Source organism: Sceloporus occidentalis, unplaced genomic scaffold, assembly GCF_023333645.1.
Source record: "Sceloporus occidentalis isolate IW3139 unplaced genomic scaffold, rSceOcc1.0.p SCAF_4, whole genome shotgun sequence".
Classification (NCBI taxonomy): domain Eukaryota; kingdom Metazoa; phylum Chordata; class Lepidosauria; order Squamata; family Phrynosomatidae; genus Sceloporus; species Sceloporus occidentalis.
Genome location: NW_028316984.1, coordinates 38,361,439 through 38,385,838, shown reverse-complemented (window position 1 = coordinate 38,385,838; position 24,400 = coordinate 38,361,439). Strand labels below are relative to the sequence as shown.

Genomic DNA, 24,400 nt, shown 5'->3' with positions numbered 1-24,400 from the left:
TGGCCAAGCTGGGAATCGAATCCTGGTCTCCAGAGTTGTAGTCCAACACTCAAACCACTACACTACTCCACACTGGTAACCTAATTCTGCACGGTTCACACATTATTTGGAAGAGAAGACAAGTGGCAGCAGTGACTTGTATCACCTATTGCTCCTCTCTGCAGTAATGTGTTACAAAATGGGATTCATGTAGGTATGGAGAGTCCAACACAACTTTTGAAGCCCACATTTCATTGCAAGAAAATGCATAAAGTACACTGTATGGAACACTGCACAACTCCAGAAAGGATCAGGACTAACCATCTGGGGTCCTTCTTCCTTCAGGGTGGGACCAGAATTGAGCAGAGCTGAGCATAAAGGTACCTTGTTCCTTTAATGTTAGCAGTACTCGCTCCACTCTAACTCCATTCCCATTCCTAATTACTGAGGGTTCAGAGAAAGACGTACTAACTGGAAATGCACTATTTTGGTAATTTGGAGGGAACCAGATGTCTCTATGGATAGAAAGAGGACCAACAGAAGCAAGTCTTACTGATTCCTTGTCTGCTAGTAATCCCTGAAAATCTGCTCTGAAGATTAGATGAGCCCTCCTGAAATGTAATTGCTGGTGTTGGGAGCAGTGGTGGGGGGGAAAAGAAATGGTCTATTTCCAACATACCACATCTTTCTCTGTGAATGAACACTGCCATCTCTCATGTTCTTTTGTCCCATAGAGAGAGTATGTACAGGACTGGCTTTAAGATTAGGCAACCATGCAACAAAATTTTAGAGAAGGAACAGGCAAAGGGGTGGCCTTCCTGATGCTGGTGGATTACAGCACTAATCATCCTTTTCGAGTGGCTCTGTTGGCTAGGAAAGATGGGCTCTGTAGTCCAATAACTTCTGGACAGCTTCCTAGTGTTGTTCTAGACAGTCAAGCGAAGAACAAATCTTTTTATTTTGAGGAACACTTGGAAAGTTCTCCCTGCAATATGAGGGATCATAGTTAAAGCCTTTCATGTTGCAAAGCAATTAACTTGCAATACACTTGAAATTCCAACTGTCATTATTTTATTACTGTTTTGGCTACATTCTCTACAATTTCAGCAGCATCTTGAAGAGACAGTTAATGTATCCTTATATATACAATGAAAACAAAATGGCTTGCAACATCAGAAACAAGAGCCACAGTTTAACTGTACAATATTAAAAAAAAAAACCCGGTGGTAATACAGCCTCCCTTTTCTGCAACATGGACAAAGTTACATACAGGTTTTCAGCATTATGAATGTGACAATAAAAAGAAATCTTGTATGGGAGAGAGATACTGCATTCTGGAGGGGGGGGGGGAGATTCTACCATACAAGGCAGTTAGAAAATGTTTCACATTTTAAAATAATCTGTACAAGCCACAAGAAACATCTCTTTAGAAGAACATCTTCCTACCTTGTAGACAGAACTTTCAGAAACCAAGAATAACCATAAACAACTTCTACATCTAGTATCAACGTGCTCCAGCTCAGGAAACTGACTTGAACTGTACTGTATAGTTCCAACAAAGATCAGTTTTACATGCCTTGATGGTTAATGAATTATCTACTTTTAGTCTCTCTAGGACGTACAGTTGACTTGCACCTTAAGGAGGTCATGTGATTTCTTTTTCTTTCTTTCTTTCTTTTTGCAAAAGCAAAAGCAACATCATTTAGCAGCAATTAAAAGCGCCTTCAATGAGACTTAAAAAAAATACAATATCCAATTAGAAAAAGCCATACTTTAAACATTTGTACAGGAATAAGTTGCTGAAATTTTAAAACTGAAAATATGACATCTGTACAATAAATTTACAATAGAGTTAGAAGGGAATTTGTCATTAACCTGCATAGAAACATTAAACATGACTGGTTTGCTTTTGGTTACATACATGGCCTTTGTATATCCCTCCCTAAAAGCCTGGGTAGCAGATATCAGTTGACATTACTGCTAAGTATCAAAATGCCATCTAAATAATTGAACTAGTTTTCAAACTAGCTTTTGCTACCTCACTGAAACGGCTATCTTTATCCCTTTGGAAATACAGTCATTAAACCAACGAACAGTTTAGAAGATTTCTCCCCAGCCCCCCAAATACTAAATCACTTCTATCCAAAGAAATTAACATACACAGCTATGTCACTCAGCTTGACTTTGGTTTGTGAAATATCAGCTCCTTGGGAAGAAAGTTTCTTTTATTTCACTTCTTTCTTGTTGAGGCACAAAGTTGTTCTTCTGTGCGCCATTTCTTTTCTTCTTTAGTCAAATAATGAAAAACTACCCTCCTTATTAGAACTCTCCAGTATCAACCAAAATGATTTAAGTATTAAAAAGATTATTTACAATGTCCCCTCCCTCCAAGCCCAAAACACACATTTTTTTCAGTCTTAAAAACACAGCACATCTGCATGGAGGCAACAGGTAACACTGTCCTTCAGTGTCTCCAGTGTGAAAAGTCTGACATAAATGTGCCCTTCTCAGACCATGATCCAGTTCCATCATAGAAATGACGATTGCAGAAGGGCCATAGTAAGAAAATACCATGGTTAAGCTTGTCCTGCTGTGTAAAAACACTAACCAAATGCTTTCAAATGAAAGTCCACGGCAGCAAAAACGACAAGAAGGCATCATGCAAGCCTTCTATGTGAAGAAGTTTCAATAGGGAATAATGCTTGATATAGGTGGCGTAGGAGAGGCTGCTAGTCCAGTCATATGCAAGTTCCCTGAAGAATTTGATCTTCTCATGTGGGGGAGGAGGTAAGCATCATTAGCCAACTGATGGACATCAAACCGGTCCTCCTTACGGTATGCCAAGCAACGTCTAATAAAGGCCTGGGGAAAAATAAAAGAGGGAGAATCCTTAGAAAATTATAATCCTTTGAAAATTAAAAGGGTTTGTCTATATAATACTTCTAGTGGAAAATCTGTGCTCTTTTAAGATACTAAAAAGAAGAATTAAAATGGTTATGTTGAATCCTGATCCAACACAGATACTCACTAGGTATCAGCCATCAGCCTACACTATGAGTTGTAATAAATGGAAGCATGAGCTGAACGTCCATGGTTTACATTTGATCTCATGTTGAATTCCACAGATGGTCTGCAACAAGCTCTGCTCAGCTACTGCGTCCTAAACCACCTGCCATTACACTAAAACTCTTGATTAATGTACAGATGGGCAGGCACTAATGTGAAGTACGTAGAATATTTAATTTCTTTCCCCTCTAAGTATTACTAAAAAAAGGAAGATCATAATGAACTGCCAATGACGTTTGAAAATATCTGCAGAAGAAAGCACTTATTTAAATGCCCAGTGAAGTTTTTGATTTGTTTACAAAGTACCTACCTTTAGAAAAGCTGAGAGATCAAAATCTGCTGCTGATCCTCTTAACAATCTAATTAATTTTACAATTTAATATCTTTTTATTTTCAGTGTTCTGACAATCCCTAGATGCTTGTCTGTTCTACACTGATAACATGACAGCATGTTATTGTAAAACTCACTTCAAGGTCAGGTAATGCCAAACTAAACTAAGCTGAAATAATATTTTATGAATAGTCGATAGATCTTTAAAAAGGAGAGCATTTGAAAATATTATATACAAAGACATTCTCAGAAAGAGGACTGCCATATGAACAAAATTTGACAGAATATGACAACTAGTACAGAACACAGAAAACTCAGATTTTATTTAAGAATGCTTCTCATGTCAAGTAAGATGCAAAAAGAGGCAATCAGCTCAATGCAGAAAGACCAATTTGCAAAGGGTATAGAGTATATACTACATTTGATCCTGTATTTAATTTGTTCAGTGCCTTTCTGTAATATGTGCTTAATATCTTTTACAAAATAAGTAAAAAACAAAACAAAACACGCAGAACAAAATGTAAAACCAAAATATATTCAGTTGCACTTAACTATTTTACCACTCCTTGATCCAGTGAAGAATCCCATCAGTAGAATGGAGAGGGGACTGTTTTTTGCTGAATCCCACCTACCACAACCTTGCCACTATGCTGCTCTAAAGGACCCTGTTAACCCTCTTAAGCAGATGGGGGCATAGGCAGCTGCAAGAGAGAAGGGAGGGGTTCTGTGAAAAATGTTTTGTTTCCATTTTGCTGACATAAGCCTCTCTGAGACTAAATAGCCTCTTGTCAGCAGAGGGATACAACCTACTGTAGGAAATTGCAGATAATTTTAGCTAAATTTTCTTGGTGCAAAAGTTATGTTTTTCTAGAACAAAAGATTATTCTGATTTATGGGGGGGAAAACACCACCAAAGCACATGCTTTTCTTGCGGCTTCAATAGCACTTATAAAATATATGCATAGCATAAACATTACGTATTGCCAAATCAAAAAAACACACCGACATCACTCAAGTGTTAGTGATTAGAAGAGGAGTATCAAGCAATTTGCTCCCTGAGAGGCAACTGACTGCCTGACTACTGAACAAAGATTGTTTGTGGTGATAGGCATAGAGCTCCAGACTTCCTGCAATGATGGCCTGTTGCAGAATGGCCCCATTTGTGGGACTTTACATAAGCCACAATACAATACTGGTTCATGGAATACCATTTCATGCCAAAATACATTGTGATCAGTACCCAATTTTTTAAAAATATAAATTCAGAAGCTAGGTCTATGAAAACCTAGTAGTCACAGGAGAAATACAAAAACAGAATCTCAAAGCTAAGAGGTATGATACCTCTAAGTAAGAAATGTTAATCAATGTGAGTGGGGAAGTTGATGACTGGGGATCTTGGAGGTCTCACATTCATATGGCTGCTGTAAGCTGAAGTCACCTTGACAGTAAATAATAATAACAACAGATCAACCTGCAGAATGGTAGTGCTCTATCTACATTTGAATTCCCCATGGGCACCTGGATGTCTACTATCAGAAGCAGAAGGAAGAATCCAGATGATTGGGTTGTAGGGTTCCAGGGATTGTGTTGCAGGATTGTGTTGCACAGACATACTTCACATTTCCCCCTACAGCAGCTTTTTTGACAAGCCTTTCCTGAAAGTTGAGGAAGCCAGTGGAGTGACATCAGAACCAGCATGAGGAGATGAAACCACAATGGCAAGGCAGAATGTTCCAGTATATGTATGGAAGAGCTATAAGGGCTATATGTTAGGGTCTTAGGATCGGAGCAGAAATGCAAAATTAGATGCTTTGCTCTGGCCAGTAACATCATCTTTAAATATAATTATCTTATGGTGTAACATTTTCTTTTTTAAAAGCAATGCAAGATCTATCTGTTCATTACTTTAAGAAAAAGGGCATGAGGAGGAAAACAGCAGTCTTGATTCCCATGTGCTTCATTTTTAATATGGCACAGTTCCTAATGTAGATTTTTCGTTTACTAGCATTCCCCAGCTATGGTGACCTAGTAAAACTCCAAATTCAGCACTTAGCAGATATAGAATCATAGAATCACAGAGTTGGAAGAGACCACAAGGGCCATCCAGTCCAACCCTCTGCCATGCGGGAAATCACAATCAAAGCATCCCCGACAGATGGCCATCCAGCCTCTGCTTGAAGACCTCCAAGGAAGGAGACTCCACTACACTCCGAGGAAGTGTGTTCCACTGTCGAACAGCCCTTACTGTCAGGAAGTTCCTCCTAATGTTGAGGTGGAATCTTTTTTCCTGCAGTTTGCATCCATTGCTCTGGGACCTAGTCTCTGGAGCAGCAGAAAACAAGCTTGCTCCCTCCTCAATATGACATCCCTTTAAATATTAGAACAGGGCTATCATATCACCTCTTAACCTTCTTTTCTCCAGGCTAAACATCCCCAGCTCCACTCATCTGAAATGTTGTCAAGAGTCTTGATGAGAACATCAAGCAAGGGTAGGCCAAGAGTGACTCCCAAGGGCAGTTTTTGTGGCCCCTCATCCCTAAACCCCTGTACTTTTCTTCTTTTGGGAACAAAAATGCCAACTGATCCTCCTGGAAGCCTTTGGGAGTGGCAGATCACCTTTTAAATAGATTGCAGACCCATCTGCTCTGTTAAATATAAAAAGACTAAGGGTTTTCAAAATCAGAAGTGAGCTTTTGGCTACTTCCAGTTTTTATTTTCATTCTTTAGCATTATTTTGCCAATTTTGGGCCCTCAAAGATTGCCGAAGGCAATCCCTGGACCTGCAACAGTTGCAGAGCCCACCTAGGGGACGTAGTGGAAGAATAGACCAGGATGGGTAATAGGTCAGAGTAAGGGAGATGAGACACTTTGAGATAAGAACTACACCATGTAATATTTTTAAAAATCCAAACCTAGAAGTGCAGCCCAAACACAGTCTTGGAAAGCTTGGGTAGAGTTTATTCAAAACCATCTACTATTGCTCCAAACAAAAATACCACATACATTTTGTTATCTTTGATGGAATTTCTCAACATTCATATAAAACAAAATCCATCCTGATCTAGATTACATAGTCTTCTATCACAACATTACCTTGGCTTCATTGCTCACAACAGGCTTTACTGGAAACTGCACTTCAGTGGCTTTTAATATTGTATTTTCTTGGAGTATATCTTGTTGGGACTGGTTATGACCAAATGGCTAGAAAGAAAGATAAAGGTTCAGACTTCATGATGGTAATTTTTTGAAAAGAAAGGCAAGGGAGTCAGCCAACAATTCCACTTTTTAAAAATTATAACATTAAGACAATTTTTAAAAAGTTGTCAAGAGTGTGGGGAAACACTGATATTTGTATCACCCAAATATCACCTATTTGGGGGAATACAATTTTCCTAAAAACTGCCCTAGTAACCTTTTAGATAAACTTCAAAATAGTGAAAAACTTCACATTTAAAGACATTTACCTTTCGACCATACAGACACTGGAAAAAGATTACTCCAACAGACCACACATCAACCTTGTTAGATATCTTTGGAGGCTCTTTACCCACAACAAAGCACTCTGGTGGCAAGTACCTGGATATAAGAAAGAAAGGAAAGCAAAGGGTGGAAGAGAGGAAAAAAGAAACATATTTACTACAAACAGAGACTAACAGGGTTTCCTTTCCAGTACCAGCCTAGTTTTTGGAAGTATGTAAGAGCTAAATAAATTCATCCAATGATAGCAAGACACAGGAAGACCAATGAACATTTATTACTTTCATGTCCTACTGCACATACACTGTAATTACTACAAATATATGAAAGAGACCACAAGTGGGAGAACTCTCAAAAACTATAATGTACTGTCATGTTGACTCGCAGGGATCTGCTTGATTATAATTCCTATACAAACCTGCCAGAGTTCTAAGATCTACAGCGGAAGCCTTTCTCTCAGTTATACCACCATCACAAGCTTGCTTGGTGAGGACACAAGAGTGGCTGCTCCCACTCTCTGGAACTCCCTTCCACAAGAGGCTATGGTGGCTTGCTCCCTACTTTCCTTTCACCAGCATGCAAATACATTTTTGTTTAAGCAGGCTTTTAATGTGTAAGCAGAATTCAAAGATATAGCCGTGTCAGTCTGTAAAATCAGTATGTAAAGAGATCTTGTAGCATCTTTGAGACTAACTGAAAGAAGTGGCAGCATAAGCTTTTGTAAACTTCAATCTACTTCTTCAGATGCTTCTGGTGAATCACAGACAGATCACAGACACACAACACAGATGCAGACACTGGTACAAAGCGTTGCCACAAACCAAGATGCCAACTCTGCCCACTCATCTATCCAGGAAATGTCATCACAAGACCTAATGACATCACCCACAATATTAGGGGGGCCTCCACACGCTCATCCTCCAATGTGATTTATTCCATACTATGTCAGAAATGCCCTTTTGCCCTCTTCATTGGGCAAACAGGCCAGTCCCTGCACCAGGGGATAAATGGACATAAATCAGACACTAGGAACTGGTGACAGAACACTTCAGTCTCTCTGGGCATTCCATCTCAAACCACAGAGCAGTCCTTGAACAAAAGAACTGCAAAGTAAGATTGAAAAGAGAAACAGCAGAATTGGAATTTATCCACAGACTACAGTCCATCTGCAGTGGGTTGAACAGAGATAAAAGTTTCCTGGCACACTACATATTTCAACACTAACTCCCATTCTCATGAGGTTGCTCTTCACATATCCCTATCTGTTTCCCGCACTCATCCACTCTCCATACCTGCAGGCTTCAGCTTCCTTGTTTGTTGTCTTTGTCCACCAATGAACATTGTCAGAAATGGAGTTGCAACTTCATTTCCATACATAAATGATTTTGAATTTGAATCAATGTTTTCACATACAAATGACTTATATAGGTCTATTACTGACTTTCCACTGCACCAAATGCATCTGAGGAAGTAGACTGAATTCTATGAAAGCTCATGCTGCCAACTTCTTTCTTTCATGTGTAAGCAGGGAAGCTTCTTGTTGGAATGTGTTTTTATGTCTTTTAAATTTTATTTTTTTTTTATTTTATTTTTTTTTTTTTTTTATTTTTTATAAATGAATACTGTTTAATGAGAGAATTTTAATTGCTTTACATTTTTACTGTTAAGGTGTTTTTTTTAACCGACTGTATTTGGGCTACTTTCAGTCCTATTCTGGGAGAAAGATAGCATACAAATGAAATAAATAATTCCTACTACTCTTCAGAGTATTATGGATTTACAGTTCACATGTCACACCAAAGGTCAATTTGAGCATCCAAATACTTTCACACCTTCTTTCTTGGGTGTGCTCCAATTTCCACTTATAACTTCTCACTTTGGGTATACAGTGGTCCCCCGGGTTACGAAATTAATTCGTTCCGCTGCCCTTTTCGTAACCCGGAAGACTTTCGCAAGCCGAATTGCCATAGGCGCTAATGGGGAAAAGCCGCGATTTGGTGTGAAATCGCGCCGAAAAGCACCAAAAGTTTTTTCGTAACCCGAAAAAACTTTCGTAACGCGGAACAGTTTTTTTAAATTATTTTTTTTCGTAACCCGGGAATTTCGTAAGGCGGCGCATTCGTATCCCGGGGTACCACTGTAATAAAGCCTTTACACCCTGATTGACAAGCAATTATGTTTGCTTTTCAAACTGGAAGCCTATTGCTATCAGTGATTTCCACTTCCGGTTTGTCTTAAAAACACAAATTACATTATGCTTTTTCAAATGTAACAGACAATGACATGGCCAAATCAGGAACTGAGGGAGGGCATCTGAGAGTGAGAGTCTAAAGCTCATATTTATGATTCAAAAATGGTGAGGTTGTTACAAAACATATGGACAGTTTGAATGTAAGCCACTGTGAAAACAGGAGGAAGGAGGGATAGAATTGTTGAAGACATTTGCTTAAGCAAGCATGCAATATTCAAGTAAAACATGTAATGCATTCAATATTTTCAAACAGTTGTTTGGTAGGATGCTGGTTTTGATTATTTATTAATGAAGCACATGGTAATTATCAAAAAACATAAGCAACGATAAGCATATTGAATCCAAAAGTTACATATATTAGCCAATATACTGCCTTCCAACATAGGGCTATATCCAAAGTTATCTTTAAAAAAAAAACACCAAAGTTTGCATTAGTGGTAAGCTAGAAGCCAGACAGTAAATCTTTACAATAATGTTTATGAACATTTTCATAGCTGTCACTTTTATTAATCTCAATATGTTATAGGAGAATATCATTAGGATACAAAACTGAATTAATCTGTCAATTATATAGGTATGGCAGGATTATAAAAATAATGCTTATTATGTTACTAAACAAAACTTTTACAAAATGGAAACCAATAATATTACCAGTAAGTCCCAGCTCCTTGTGAAGTTAGGTCCATTCCATCTACACCATAACTATCATCATCCATTATTTTAGACAGGCCAAAGTCTGTGATCTTTATTTCTCCACATGCTGTTCCATCTACCAAAAGGATGTTTCCTAGAGAAAGAGAGAGAGAGAGAGAGAGAGAGAGAGAGAGAGAGAACATTTAAAAAATAATAAAAAGAAGTCTAGTCCCATAAGAGTGCAAAATTATAATATTTCATTATCATGATCTGGATGATGTAGTTTTACAGACTTGAAACACTCTAAACACAGGCGTATCAAAAGTCACGTATCTACGGGTTACTTGTAGAATTGATCCATGTATCATTTTGAGAAGAAACAATTATGTCTAAATCACCACTTGGAGAGTATCAGACAAAATATTTACCATTTTGTTAATGTCAAGCATTCCCAAGCTTTCACTTCAGTGAATAGACTGAAGATATGACAAATGTTGGACATCATGTTTGCTGTACATTTTACAGATGTATAAAGTCATCATGAAGAGTTTGGGTAGTTCTTCCACTTAATGAATAACATTATGCATAAGAGTAAAATTTCAACAATTGTGTGTGTGGGGGAAAATGCCTGAAACATTTTTACTGCACAGTGGGACCATGGATGGCAAGCTGCTCGTTGTCCCTAATGGTGGCGCGGATGCATGCACATGCCACAACTGGGGACAACGGAGGCTTACTTGAGGTCCTATTGTCCCTAATGGTAGCACGGCCATGTACACATGCCACCATGGAGACAATGGGACTTGAGGTCCCGTGGATTTTGATATGCCCAGGGGGTCCGGAACGGACCGCAGATACTGAGGTCTCACTGTACTTTCATTGTATTCTGATTTTTCTAGATTTATGTAATTGTGTATTTTATTCTGTTTATTGTCACTGATACCACAGTGTACTAAATAAAAACAAATAACAACTTCTTTGCATATTCAAAAGCAAAGTTCATGATGAATAGTTTCTTATGTAGTGAGGGCAGACTATGCAATTGGTATTTCACAACTCAACTGTGTGGTTAAGTACAAGGAACTTAAAATCATTTTAAAACTGGTATATATTAAGTACTTTAAGTAAAGGTTTGAGCCATAATTTAAGGAATGATTTTCTGTTTAATAACTATTGCAGTTTTAGTGCTACCTTAAGCCATTTCTAATGATTTTATAGCTGCCAAGACAGAACATATACTGCAAGCTTTAGCTTCCAAGGAATATAAATACAGTCGAATGTGGAAACAAATAAGAATTATAGAAAACACCAACCAAAGGGATCAAGAATATAACATGTAAGTCAAAACAGTTAAAAACCTCAAACTCAGAAGCAGACAGGATGGGATAGAGGGGGGAAAAATAGAAAGGACACTTTCAAAGTGAAAAATAAAGAGGTGATCAAAGGAATGGGCTAAGAAAGGTGAGACAAAAAAAGCTTTAAGTGAAAATACTGCATATGATAGACAAACATTTCTGCAAAGGATTCAAGTTAATGAAGGTTATTCTCCCTGCCATGAATACAAGACCCCTTTGTGTGCGCCCCCCCATCCGTACTACATTTAAAAACCCAAACAATTTAAAACTTGGACTGTTGCAGATTCAGTAGAGAGGCAGTTTGACTACTAGTAAGAATGGAAAGATAAACAAGTTTCACAGAAATGATACATAATATCTGATGTTGTCCAACAGTTCTGATTTACCTGGTTTAAGATCATAGTGGATTATAGGTGGCTTAATCTCATTGAGATATCGCAGTGCATTTACTATTTGCATTACAATAGACCTGGCTTCTTTCTCTGTCATTAGTTTATGCTGCTTAAGATAGAAATCCAAGTCATTGCCTTCACAATATTCTAATACTGTACAAAACCTAGGAAAGTGGAAGAAAATAAAGTTTGTTATCCAAAAAGCCTAATGTTTGAAACATACAATGAAAAATATGAACATAAACTTATATACAATATTTCAATAATTATGCATTCTTTAAAATTATTTGCAATATTTAAAAATACTTACCCAGCAAGATTGAATCACAAAATTTAAATTACACATGCCTATCCACTCAATTAATGGAAATTTACATCAAGTATTGGCTTACCATTAAGCAACTGATTCAGTGGGCTACTCTATGACAATTGGATATGGTACAAACCAAATTCTTCCTCAAGTAACTCATTAACTTAAACAAATTAGTCTGAAAACATAAAAGATGTCAGTTTGCATACTTACGTATCTGTATCTAGGGAGAAGTAGTCATACAGCTTTACTATCCTTGGATGATCCAGTTCTTTGTGTATTCTATACTCTCTGCAGGCATGCCTTAAGTAAAGAATTAATTGTGACCATTCAAATAATATTTTAATTTGTTAAAAAGTGGTTAAGTAGTTTTTAAAAAAATAACACTTACTTATGATAGTTTTCTTTTTTCTCATCCCGCCAGCTTTTGTTAAGCTGATGTATCTTGACAGCAGCATATCTTTGTTCATAGAGATCAAAAGCCTGCAAGATCCATTGGGTGAAAGTGGTAGAAAACGTATGAGGTTTTTTTTTTCCTCCCTTAAATCTGAGTTAAAGCTTCAAACAAAGACACTAAGCCACACTTTACTATAGGAACATAAGAACATGCCTTGCATTGAATCCAGTCACACAAATTATTTTAGATTTATTTCACCAACCATTAAGTTGTTCAACAATCTGCTCCAGGAGTTACTCAGTGAAGCTCCATCATTTCTACACTCTGTGAGATGTGGGAGCTAAACAGGCTATCACCTACTTGGAATACTCATCTCCAAGAGAATGCTAATTACCATAGTTGTTACTTCCATGTACTTCATTTCAACAGATTATAAGATTTCTATTTTCCAAATCTCAAACTCAGGATTCTATCCCAGTGGTTAGTCCAGTTTCAAATAAGAGTCTGAGATCTCCCAAATTCAGCACCTCCTCATTTCTCTTTCTCCCCTCACCTGTCCCAGTCTTAATGCAGCCCTATTATTTCAAAAATCCCATCAATGCAGAAATGTAGCTAACAATAAAAAGCTCTGCCATCTGACACAAAAGAGATGTACAATAAAGCCTTAAAAATGGACAGACACATATATTCTCTATGGACATGGACACATTTGCAATTATCTGAAGGACTGCCTTCTCATACATGAGCCTGCCTGCCACTGAAAACTAATTTGGAGGCCAAAATCTAGTTATTGCCATCTCCTGAAATTAGACTATCACAAGGAGATTCCTTTCAACAGTGGCACCCAAACTGTAGAATTTTCTTTTAGACACTGCCAGCTGGTGCCTTTCTTACAATTTTTTAGGCATCAGGTGATGTCTAGCCTGAAGTATAGCCTTTGTTAAAGACTGAAGCTATGTACACTGTATCCGTGTCAACCGTGGGCTTGCCATCCTCAATTTGAGCTTCTGCAGACAGCAAGTGCTGGCTTTTTTAAATGCGCTTAAGGTCCCACATTTTTTGCTATCCATGGGGTGGGGCGGGGTAGGGTCCAGAACGAATCTGTAATTGTCTTCTGTGTTTACTGAGGAAAAATTGATTTCATTGGCTGGGTTGCTGCAAAACAATTTAGTTCATCAAATGCATATTAATCAACCAGATAAACACAACATATTCAGACATAACGGCAATGGCAAATGAAATTGTTTAATATGCATTTTATATATTTAAATTACTGTTTCAAATTTTAAACTGTTCTAAGTTGTTTAAATTGATTTATTTGTATGCCACCCTGAGATCTTGTGATACAAGGTGGGATATAAATGTTTTAAATAATATGCAATTTTTAATTTTACAAGAATGTGCATCAGCAAGCTTATGCACATTTCTGTCCAGCTTAATTGTTAGAATACCAGGAACTTCTGGCTCTATTTTAGGTTCCTGTTTTTAAAAAGGGGTTGAATGAATGCCATATTAACTCTGTTCTTTTATAACTGTTTATATATTCTTTATAATTTCATTTTTTTGGTGTTAATATTATAAAGTTTCATTTTGCCTAATAAGTTCATGTGATGATTGAATTATGAACTGAAGTTAATTTCAGGTGTGGTTTGTTGAAATCACATTCATTTTTTCTTTCTTATGAGGACATGATAAATTATTGTTAATCTGAAGTGGAAGGGATGAAAACTTCCAAACATGCACATTTGTCAAAAGAGAAAGGCTAAATAAAATCTTAAATGTGTATCTTTTTATTATCAATCAATCAATCTTTATTAATGCTTAAGCCAAAGGCCATTCGCATGATAAAATATAAAACCAATGACAGCAATTCAGAATTATAAAATATTCCATCAAATAACATCCAAATTCAATTATTAAAAATGTTTATCTTTATTCTGTGTTAAGTGAGGTTCTTCAGCAGCATGCTAGTGGGTTATAGTTTAAGAAAAATATATAAATACAAAACATGGGACATTACCTTATATACTTCACTAAAACCACCTCGACCAAGTAAATGAAGCAACAAATACCGCTCATTTAATGTAGGGTGATCTTTGAACCTTAAAAAATAAATCAGAAACACTGTTCACAAAAAAAATATTTAGTTTAATGATATATTTAATACTTTTTAAAATGAAAAAAAAAATGGTTCCAAATGTAACAGTAACAGAAACACACTGATGTTCTATATTGCTTACTTGGTAAAGTACAATATATGATGTCACTAAAATAGAAAATATTGCATTATATGTGTCCTTGACTTTATGCAGACATTCCTCCTCCTCATTATTATTACAGTTTAATTTATTGATTTAATAATAATAATAATAATAAGGAGAAGAATGCAAGTCTACATAAAAATCGAGATCCCATATAATGCAGTATTTTCCATTTTGCTCAGAAGCCAATTTGATTGCGTTCAAAGAGAATTATTCTTCATAGTACTACTGATTCCTATTGGTCCGAAACCTCAGTAGATTCAATGCTACATTATGTAGCTGTGGTAGGTGTGCCCAAACTCTTTAAACGTAAAACAGTATCACATGATGAAACATCACTGGCAGCAGTCGTTCCATCAAGCCATGGCAAAGGGAAAGAGCAGCTGAAATTATCTGTAACTTTAAGAATCAATTATTGGATGTGTTTCCCCCCCCCCTTTTCCTCTCCAGTCCTTTTCACCTTTAGTCTTGAAAACTGCAGGCAGGGACAGTAATATTTACTGACTTGATTTGCGCTAATCTGAGAGCTTTTTTGTTTGAAGAGTGCAAAATAGATGCAATAATTAGATTAAAATCAGCCACTGGTAGAGGCACCCATGCAGAATTCTTTAGAGAGATTCCTAGCTGGATAAAGTACAATGGTCAGAATTTTTAATTTAAAAATGTATGTTTGAAAACTAAATACATTTTTTAAAAGTTGAAAGCAGGATTATTAATATTTGTGAGCTTTCGGGTTACATAGGATTTGACCTATTAGTTAAGGTGGGAGAGGTCAAGGGAAAAGGAAACAGAGTGGAGGAAAGAGAAATTGGTGAGCCCAATTCAAGCACAGCTGCTATTGAGTAAATAGTAACCTGGGGGCAGGGGAGAAAACCTTGAAAAGAAACATTTTTCTAAGTAGGGCTGCATCTACACTGCAGAAATAATCCAGTTTGATACCATTTTAGCTGCCATGACTCAATACTATGGAATTATGGGAATTTGTTTGCTATGGCACCACAGCACTCAAATTACAATTCCAGAATTCCACAGCACTGAGTCGCGGCAATTAAAGTGGGAATGAACTGGATTATTTCTGCAGTGCAGATGCAGCCTAGGTGACATTTTATTGCAGGTACACTTATAACTGCTTGATGCTGAAGTATCTTTCTTTTTTTAATAGCAATTCACAAAACCTTTTAAAACTGTCATTTATTTTACTTCAGTGATTCTGAAATCCCAACAGTACTTTTCCATAATTTTAGTAAAAGAAAATTCACAGTTAAAAGTATGCTTTGCATAGCCTGGTGTCATATTTACTCCAAAGCTAGTAAAGTATGAACAAAGTAATGTGAAAGATTAAATCTACTTCCTTACTGGGAATTATCTTCATTATTTATTCTTTTGAGCTCTCGTATGTGAAGATTCCTGACTCGTTCCAGACGTTCAAGTTCAGCTTGTATTTCAGCTTCTTCCTGCAAATAAAAATAATGAATTTATATTCAGAAAGAAAGTATTTTTATCCATATCCAACTGTAGAGATGGTAAAAGATAACTAGGAAAGTACAACCTGAAAAAGATTGCCTCTACTACTGGCTTTGCATTATGGAAGATGAAATATCAATTTTTTGTGGATCCCAATCATCCAGGGTCCAAAAATACTGCAGAAATAATCCAGTTTGAGTTCGCTTTAAGTGCCCTGGCTCAATGCTAGGGAATTCTGGGAATTGTAGTTTTGTGAGACATTTGGACTTCTCTGTCAGAGAGCTCTGGTGCCACAATAAACTACAATTAATAGGATTCCCTAGCACTGAGGAAGGGCAGTTAAAGTGGTCTCACACTGGATTGTTTGTGCAGTGTGTTTTGGACCCAGGTTATACCTGAGGGTTAGGGAAGCCAATACAACAGACTGGGGTACATCAGAGGACTGCAGCAGATACAGTTCAGAAACATACATTCTAACTTGCACATATAAAAATGCTTACTGCTAAGGCAAAACAAACATGGGGTATAATCATACCTGTGAACATTTTTCAAAAGAAATTCAAAGACATTTTAGAGAAAAATAAATTCAAGCAATGATTCCTCTGACAAAAATCTAAGTAATGTAAAGCATTTGTTCTTGTACTGTAGGACAGCTACTGTAAGATTAAATACATCTGGGTTAATAACTACGGTAAATAAATGCCAGTTTTGCTTGTCGACAGGTAATCTTTACAAATCGAAGGTAACAGGCAAAAAGGACAGGTTGCTTACCTGTAACGGTATTTCTTCAAGTGGTCATCTGTGAATACATACAAATGGGTTTCACTGCGCCTGCGCAGTGCTGTTCAGAAACTTCTGGAATCACTGGGCAAAGTTTACTTTGCAACATATAGAAACTTTTTGGCGGTAACTCCGCCCACCTGTTATAAGGCCCCTGCCTTCCCACTCTTTTCCCCAGTTCCGCAATTTTTCCGCCAAGCAGGCGATGGAAAGAGCCAATAAGAGCAGGGCACTGAGGGGATGGACGTGTGGGATTTGTATGTATTCGCAGATGACCACTCGAAGAAATACCGTTACAGGTAAGCAACCTGTCCTCCTTCTTCATGGTCTCTGCGAATCATACAAATGGGTTTAGACTGACAAGCTTAGGTATGCGGAGTGTCCTGAAACCAAAGCTATGGCAACCAAGGTATATCATTGACACAATAAAAACCTTGAACCATAAAAGAGTCAGTCTTTGTTTGTGCACAAACACCTCAACACAGCAATAACATTGCAGAACCTGAGAAGGGAACGTAAGGTCATGCAAGACCAATCCCATGGCAATTTGTGCAAACCAACATTCAACAGGAATGTAAAACAGTGGCATAATTTACATAACCTTGTAAACAAACATCATCAGTAGTGCAACCAATGCAACCCTGAGACCATCACAGCCCTCCCGAAAGCTGCGTCTAGGATGGCCCTGGTGTCCAGCCTGTAATGCCTTATGAACGTCAGAGGCTGGGACCAGACAGCAGTCTTGCAGACATCCTCTAAGGCAATCCCCAACAGGGATGCTGAGGGTTGTGACACTGCCCTTGTGGAGTGGGACCGAACCCTGCCAGGGAGAGGTTACCCAACAGTTCATAGCAGAGGTGGATGGTACCAGCCACCCATTGGAAAACCTCTGCGCAGACACAGGCAACCTCTTCATTGGTTCCGAGTAGCACAGAGAGGGTCTCTCGGACCGACTGGAGGCAGCGGTTATGTCCAAGTGAAAAACCAGCGCCCTCCTGGCATCAAGAGAGTGCAGGCTTCGCTCTGTGTCCAAAGTCGGGTTGGACGCCGGAGTAGGCAACACAATGTCCTGGCCCATGTGGGAAGCAGACAGTACTTTGGGCAAGAAAGTAATGTCTGACCGGAGGACTACCTACTCCTTGTGAACCTAAGGAAGGGCTGGTCCCTCCGCAAGGCACAGAGGTCGCCCGCACGGCAGGCGGAGGTGATGACCCCAAGGAAGGCAGTCTTCCAAGTTAACAATCTCAAGTCCGTCGTGGCCATCAGTTCAAAAGGCTTGGATTGAAGAGCGGACAGCACCGCCTCCAGGCTTCAAGCTGGTACCAGTACCGACCCAAGGGGGTGCAGGTTGGCACATCTCCTAAGGAACCTCTAAAAGGAAGAGGCTAAGCCTCCTCCACTTACTGGTATAGGACCGCTGGGTGGGTGGTTTCTGCATAGGCAGGGTCACAGTCCTCACCGCATCAGGCAGTGAGGCTAGGGCTGGATTCTCCAGGCCACCAGCGGCAGGCTCTCGATGTCCGGTTGGAGGATCCGGTCGTCCTGGATTGACAGCAGGTCCAGACGGAAGTCGAGGCAGAGGGAGCATCTCTTGGAGGTGGAGAAGAGACGCGAACCAGGGCTGCCACGGTTACCACGGAGCGATCAGGATCACATCCGATTGGTCTGTTGTCATCTTGGACACCACCCTGATGATGAGAGGGAAGGGAGGAAAGGCGTAGAGCAGCTCTCCCGTCCAAAGGAAGGCGAACGCGTCTCCGAGGGAACCGTCCGTTCGCCTCCCGGAGCAGAACTGGGGACAGTGGCTGTTCCATTCGGTCGCGAAAAGATCGACTTGGGGGGTCCCCCACCGGTCGAACAGGTTGCTGACCATCTCCGGATGGAGCCTCTACTCGTGGCACCGGAGGAGATCTGCTTAGGCAATCCGCCAGGTCGTTGTCCTCTCCTGGCAAGTGAATTGCGTAGAGGAGCGTCTGTCTCTGGATGAACCAGCTCCAGACGCGCAGAATGAACTCGAGCAGGGTCCTGGATCTGGAGTCTCCCTGCTTGTTGATGTAATACATCACAGTGGTGCTGTCTGTTCTCAGGAGGACCACCTTGTCAGCCACAGCGGATTTGAATGCCCTCAACCCCTTGTCGGCTGCCAGCATCTCCAACGTGTTGATGTGGAAACGTTTGTCCCGGGCGGACCACTTGTCCTCGACAACGAGGTCGAGCAGGTGGGCGCCCCAGCCTTCCAGGGAAACATCTGTTGTCAAAGTCATTTGAGGCTGGGGTTGATGGAAGGGCATTCTGATGGAGATGCTGAAGCAAGACAACCACCATCTCAGAGAAGTGGCCACTGGCCTCAGTGCCGTGAGATACCTGGTCAAGGAGTCCTCCATCAGTCTGAAGACTGAGGGGACCGAGAGGAAACAGGCCCGAAGGGGTCGGAGGCGAAGCCTCACCCACGGCGTCACGAACGTTGTCAACACCATGTGGCCTAGGGCTACCTGGATGTCTCTGGCCCTCACCTTTCTGTGGGAGATGCAACGCTTTAGTGAAGCTGCCAACGCCTGAAAAGGGTCCGGAGGGAGAAAGGCGGAGCATCCTTCGGAGTCGGCGATGGCCCCGATGAACTTAGCCTGCCTGGCTGGTGTGCAGTGGCTTTTCCTCGCAGGCAATCAGGCCGAGGGGCGCCCAGGGTGCAAGGCGAATGAGACTGTCTCCTGGTGCTCCCGCTGTGAGTCGGCGGCAACAACAGTCGCCGAGGTATGAAAAGACTCTGTAACCCCTCTGATGGAGGTATACCACCACTGGAGCCATGCACTTCGTGAGGACCCTCGGGGCCGTGGCTAGGCCGAAGGGAAGTACGTTGGCGAGGGATCTCCGGTGGGACTCTCGACTTCCGATGTGGAAGTGGGCTTCCCCCAGGTAGAACATCACGAACCACCGGCCCTGGTGGAGTAGAGGCCGAATAGAGGCCAAGGTTACCATCCCGGCAGTAGTGGGAAAGCCTCAAGATGTCCAAGAACCGGAGGGGAGAGAGACGAAGTGCGCAGGAACCCCTCGGGTTCTCTTCTTCCCCCGGTCGGTATCCTGACGGCGGGACTTCCGATACCGGGGGGGGGGTGTTGCGACGGCCAGAGGAGGAGGAAGACTGAGAGGGGTAACGCCACCTCTGGGAGTCATGCTGCTGAGACTGTCGGTCTTGCTGGAAAGACCGTTGCGCCTGACCTTGGGGCTGCCACGGTCGCTGTCTCTTCCGGACGGGTGAGATGGAGGCCAACGACATCCCGTGGTTCTTGGCCGCCGCCTTCATCCTGAAATTGCGGTTCAGGAGCTCGTCAGTCTCGGCGTGACAGAGACCAGAGCCGTCAAGTGGCATGTCCTCAATAGCTGTCCTGACGTTGGTGTTCGGGTCAGATCAACGCAGCCATGCATGTCGGGGCAGAGCCATCGATGCTGCCATGGCCTGTCCAGCGCAGTCAGCCACATTTGTGGAGGCAGTGATGAGCTAGCTCCCGATGGAGTGGGCCTCATCTCTGATCTCCACCAGGCGCCTCTAGACATCATTTGGGACGTAAGGGATGAATGGCAAAATCCCCTCCATCGAGGTCTGGATGTAAGCCCCCATGTAGGCGTTGCCGGAGGCGTCGTCTGTTTGGGGATGAAGGTCTGCTGTGTCCCTTTGACTATCGCCGAATTTTGTTTGGGGTGGCCGGTCAACCAGAAACCGCTGGATGGAGAGATCTGGTACAGGGATTCGATCCTGCGGGACGATCTCACCAAGGAGGCCGGCACTCTCAGGGCCACCTGACGAAGGTCTCCAGGGACGGCAGCAGCGGGATGGATGGTGGGGACGGTACACGGCCGTGCACCCTGTGTTCGACTGGGTCGTGAGCCTTCTCCTCAGGGAAGGGAAGCCCAATGTCCAGGGACCTTGGCATCTTGATGATGTGCTTGTTGAAAGAGCGGCCATCATCGGTGGGAGAAGAAGGCTCGGGGTGGTGCAACATCTGAGGAGAAGCCTGGATGGAGGCCTCATCGTCTGATGGGTCCTCCGAAGTTGACAAGATTTCTGGCTCAGAGACGGTGTCTGATGCCAGTGGGAGATCCGGCACCCGGACTCGCGTGGGGGACACGTCGGAAGCTGAAAAGCTGACGATTCCACAGCGGGCCGCTACGACTCGGATGTTGAAACTCTCGCATGCGACACTGGGGGCTTGTCTCTCTCAGGGGCCATAAGACGGAGATTCAGCCTCGTGAATTTTCTGAAGGATCCTCATCAGACGGTTCATCCTCACCTGAGTGAAGGGTCAGAGGGAAGGACTCCCTCCGCGGAGGTCTGGCCCTCTCCGCATTGACGCAGACAAATTTCACAGTCGAAGGCAGCGGGGTGTCGAGCATGGAAACCGCATACGATGCCAACAACTCCTTCGGGCGAGAAGAAACCGGAGTTGGAGCCCTTTTGGATGGAGAGCGCATTTTGTGCGAAGCGCGCTCCTCGCCCTTGGAGGACGCCACCGACTCACCTGGTACCAGGTGGATTTGGGCCTCTTGGGCGTGGAGTTGTCCAAAGCCCCCTCGGAGTGCCTCTTCTTAGAGGATCCCGGCGTCTCGCCCTGCTCCTCGGGGGGGGGGGGGAGGATTGCCCAGCAGGTCTGACAGGACAATGCTCCCTGAAGGCTGAGGCTTGGTCACCTTGCCCTCATCCTCCGGTGCGGCGTTCATTGATGGCACCCAGGGTGCCCCTGTCTTGGGCGGCTTGGAGGCGTGACGGGACGCCTTCGACGACGCCTTGGAGGATGGGACCGGCACGGTCAGGGCCTCCGCATCCGCTCGTTCCTTCGAGCGCGAACCCTCCGGGGATGCCTTCCTCCCGGACTTGGCCTTGGACTCGGAACCCTCAGTCCCCGACGTTATGTGGGGGCGCTTGGAGGGTCTGTTGGTGGCACTGGGTTTGAATGAACCATGGGCCACATCCACTTGATCCTTCGAGCGCGAGCCCTCCGGGGACGCCTTTCTCCCGGACTCCATCCTGGGCTCGGAACCCTCAGTCCCCGACGTATGTGGGGGCGCTTAGAGGGTTTGTTAGTGGCACTGGGTTTGAATGAACCATGGGCCACATCAGCTCGATCCTTCGAGCACGAGCCCTCCGGGGACGCCTTCCTCCCGGACTCCGTCTTGGGCTCGGAACCCTCAGTCCCCGATGTTATGTGGGGGCGCTTGGAGGGTTTGTTGATGGCACTGGGTTTGAATGAACCACGGGCCACATCCGCTCGATCCTTCGAGCGCGAGCCCTCTGGGGACGCCTTCCTCCCGGACTCTGTCTTGGGCTCGGAACCCTCAGTCCCCGATGTTATGTGGGGGCGCTCGGAGGGTTTGTTGGTGGCACTGGGTCTGAATGAACCACTGGCCACATCGGCGGTGGTGGATGATTCAGCCACTGGTGGGCAGACACCACGCTGGACACGCTGGCCCGGGAAGAAGAAGCAGGCGGCGTAGCCGAGGGAGCCGACGATGAAGGGAGGCCCCCCCTCATGGGTCTTGGCCTGGTCAATGGCCGAAGTCAGACAGGACTTACAATTCCTCCGAGCCTGGGAAGAGAGGGGCTTGCAGGGTGGACAAGTCTTCGGATCGTGGTCCTTTCCCGGATGGGCACCTTGTCTCCACAACGTCACACTTTGAAAGGTGCTGGAGACCTTCTTCCGAAGAAACAAAAGCGGAAGGAAAGTCCAAAATCGAGGTCAACAAGCCGAGAGTCCGAAGTTATCAGGGGCGGGAGACAACAAATGATCAAAAACACAGTGATTCCGAACGAGCTTAAGAGCGAGCGAAGTTCCCTGAAGCAGCTAGCGCAGCGGAAAAAAGGAACTGGGGAAAGAGCGGGAAGGCAGGGGCCTTATAGCGGAGTTACCGCCAAAAAGTTTCTATATGTTGCAAAGTAAACTTTGCTCAGTGATTCCAGAGGTTTCCGAACAGCACTGCGCAGGCGCAGTGAAACCCATTTGTATGATTCGCAGAGACCATGAAGAAGAAGCTATAAGGCAGTTTAAGTCTGTGCAGTGTGTATGGTCTACGTGGTCAACTTATCCATATCATATAATTCTGGCAACAACTGGAAACAGCAGATATACTAATTGCAAATATAAATAGCCTGAGCAGAGTTTTAATAAGTTCTCACTTCCTTTACAGTGTGGGGCTACAGGTCAAACTTATCAAGAAGGTTTAATTAAAAGCCATTCAATAATATCCAAAGCTTATTTGGAATCTAAATATATCATTAATATTTTTTCATTTAATCCAGAAGTCTCATTCACCACATGCAAGGCTTTTTCTAACATTCAGTCTCATTTTTCCGCTCCAGTAAACAAAACAAAAACAGTTTAAGCCTAGCAAATCTATTTCAGTAAAATCTTGTCCAAACACATTGTTAACATATGTGCAAACGTTTTATAATCATTATTCCAGAGTCAAATTTGTCTCAAAATGTGTTTGTTTTTAGCAAAGTTATTTATTTTCTTTCTTTTAAGTACAGTTGACCCTCTGTATCCATGGATTCTTCATCCACAAATTGAGGTATCTACTTCTTGAAAATATTAAATATATATATACATTCCAGAAAGCAAATCTTTATTTTGCCATTTTATATAAGGGACACCATTTTACTGCACCACTGTATTTAATGGGATTTGAGCATTTATAGATTTTGGTATCCATGTGGGGTCCTGGAACCAAACTAGAGTGGATACCAAGGACCCACCGTATTGCAATTAAGACAGGAGATAGTACAGCCCCTGTAAACAAGACAAAACTGTTTTTAACTTCAATTTTTTCCTCTTTGAATATTGTATTTAAGTTCCTTTCTTTTCTTGGAATGGGATCCAGTTTTAATTAATTGTTCAAATGGGCATGACACCTAAAAGATCCACCACTACTAAATTAAAGCATGTTTTTAGGAATTAATTTCTGCACAGTTTCATTAACTTTACACTGTAATGGCTTGACCAACACTTCAGCAAAGATTCCATATTATGCTAACATCAAACTGTCTGGACCTGGGCCTTTATTGTCTTTCAGTACTTTAATACCAGCTATACAGGTGCATTAATACCATTTATTTCCTTTGGGGTTGTCCACACCACATAAAGTGGCTTATAACCACTTTGAAGGCTGGGTGTTTAGACAATGCACAAGGTGAAACCGGGAGGAAAGTAAAATGAAGCCGTGCTGTGGGGCTAAAAAACGGAACAAAAACAAGCTGGGATACTCCAACTAAGGCAGAAAATGTGCATCATCAACCCGAATATAAACAACCTAGTGGCAGTATGGGACTGTGGCAAAGCAAAAACACGATTACCAATAATGCAATAGATGTAATTACAACATACACAAACCAGCTAGTCCAACAGGGAGACACGGGGTGAAGCCTTCTGAAGGGAGGCTCCATGATTGTGTTTTGCCAGTGTATCACTGGGCGCACCAAAGCACTGTGCAGACTGTGTATCACATGTGTGACTATGTGGCCGGTCATACCAGTGGATGTCCAATGGAATGGCATCTGGGTAGAAAGGAGGAGGTAACTGGAGGTCACAGGCAGTGAGCTTGTGTGATTGTGCTTGTGTATGGTGAGGAGGTGACAAAAAATAACTGTGCAGTGCAGCTTGATGCTGTGTGGTGTGGACAGCCCATGAGTATTTAGCCACCTTGGGAGCAGGCCAT

The 24,400-nt window shown here is 42.0% G+C and overlaps 1 protein-coding gene across 1 annotated transcript in view; it reads right to left on the bottom strand.

The window, feature by feature from the left end:
- Positions 1-1,027: 1,027 nt before the first annotated feature.
- TLK1 (tousled like kinase 1) overlaps positions 1,028-24,400 on the bottom strand; it is a 58,812-nt gene continuing 35,439 nt past the window's right edge. The window contains exons 13-21 of the mRNA XM_089519769.1: positions 15,809-15,906; positions 14,212-14,293; positions 12,186-12,277; positions 12,008-12,097; positions 11,479-11,648; positions 9,756-9,891; positions 6,841-6,952; positions 6,470-6,577; positions 1,028-2,841 (exon numbers count right to left, since the gene is read on the bottom strand). Coding sequence (XP_089375895.1) covers positions 2,665-2,841; positions 6,470-6,577; positions 6,841-6,952; positions 9,756-9,891; positions 11,479-11,648; positions 12,008-12,097; positions 12,186-12,277; positions 14,212-14,293; positions 15,809-15,906 — 1,065 coding nt within the window. The 3' untranslated portion in view covers positions 1,028-2,664. The remainder of the gene's footprint in view (positions 2,842-6,469; positions 6,578-6,840; positions 6,953-9,755; positions 9,892-11,478; positions 11,649-12,007; positions 12,098-12,185; positions 12,278-14,211; positions 14,294-15,808; positions 15,907-24,400) is intronic.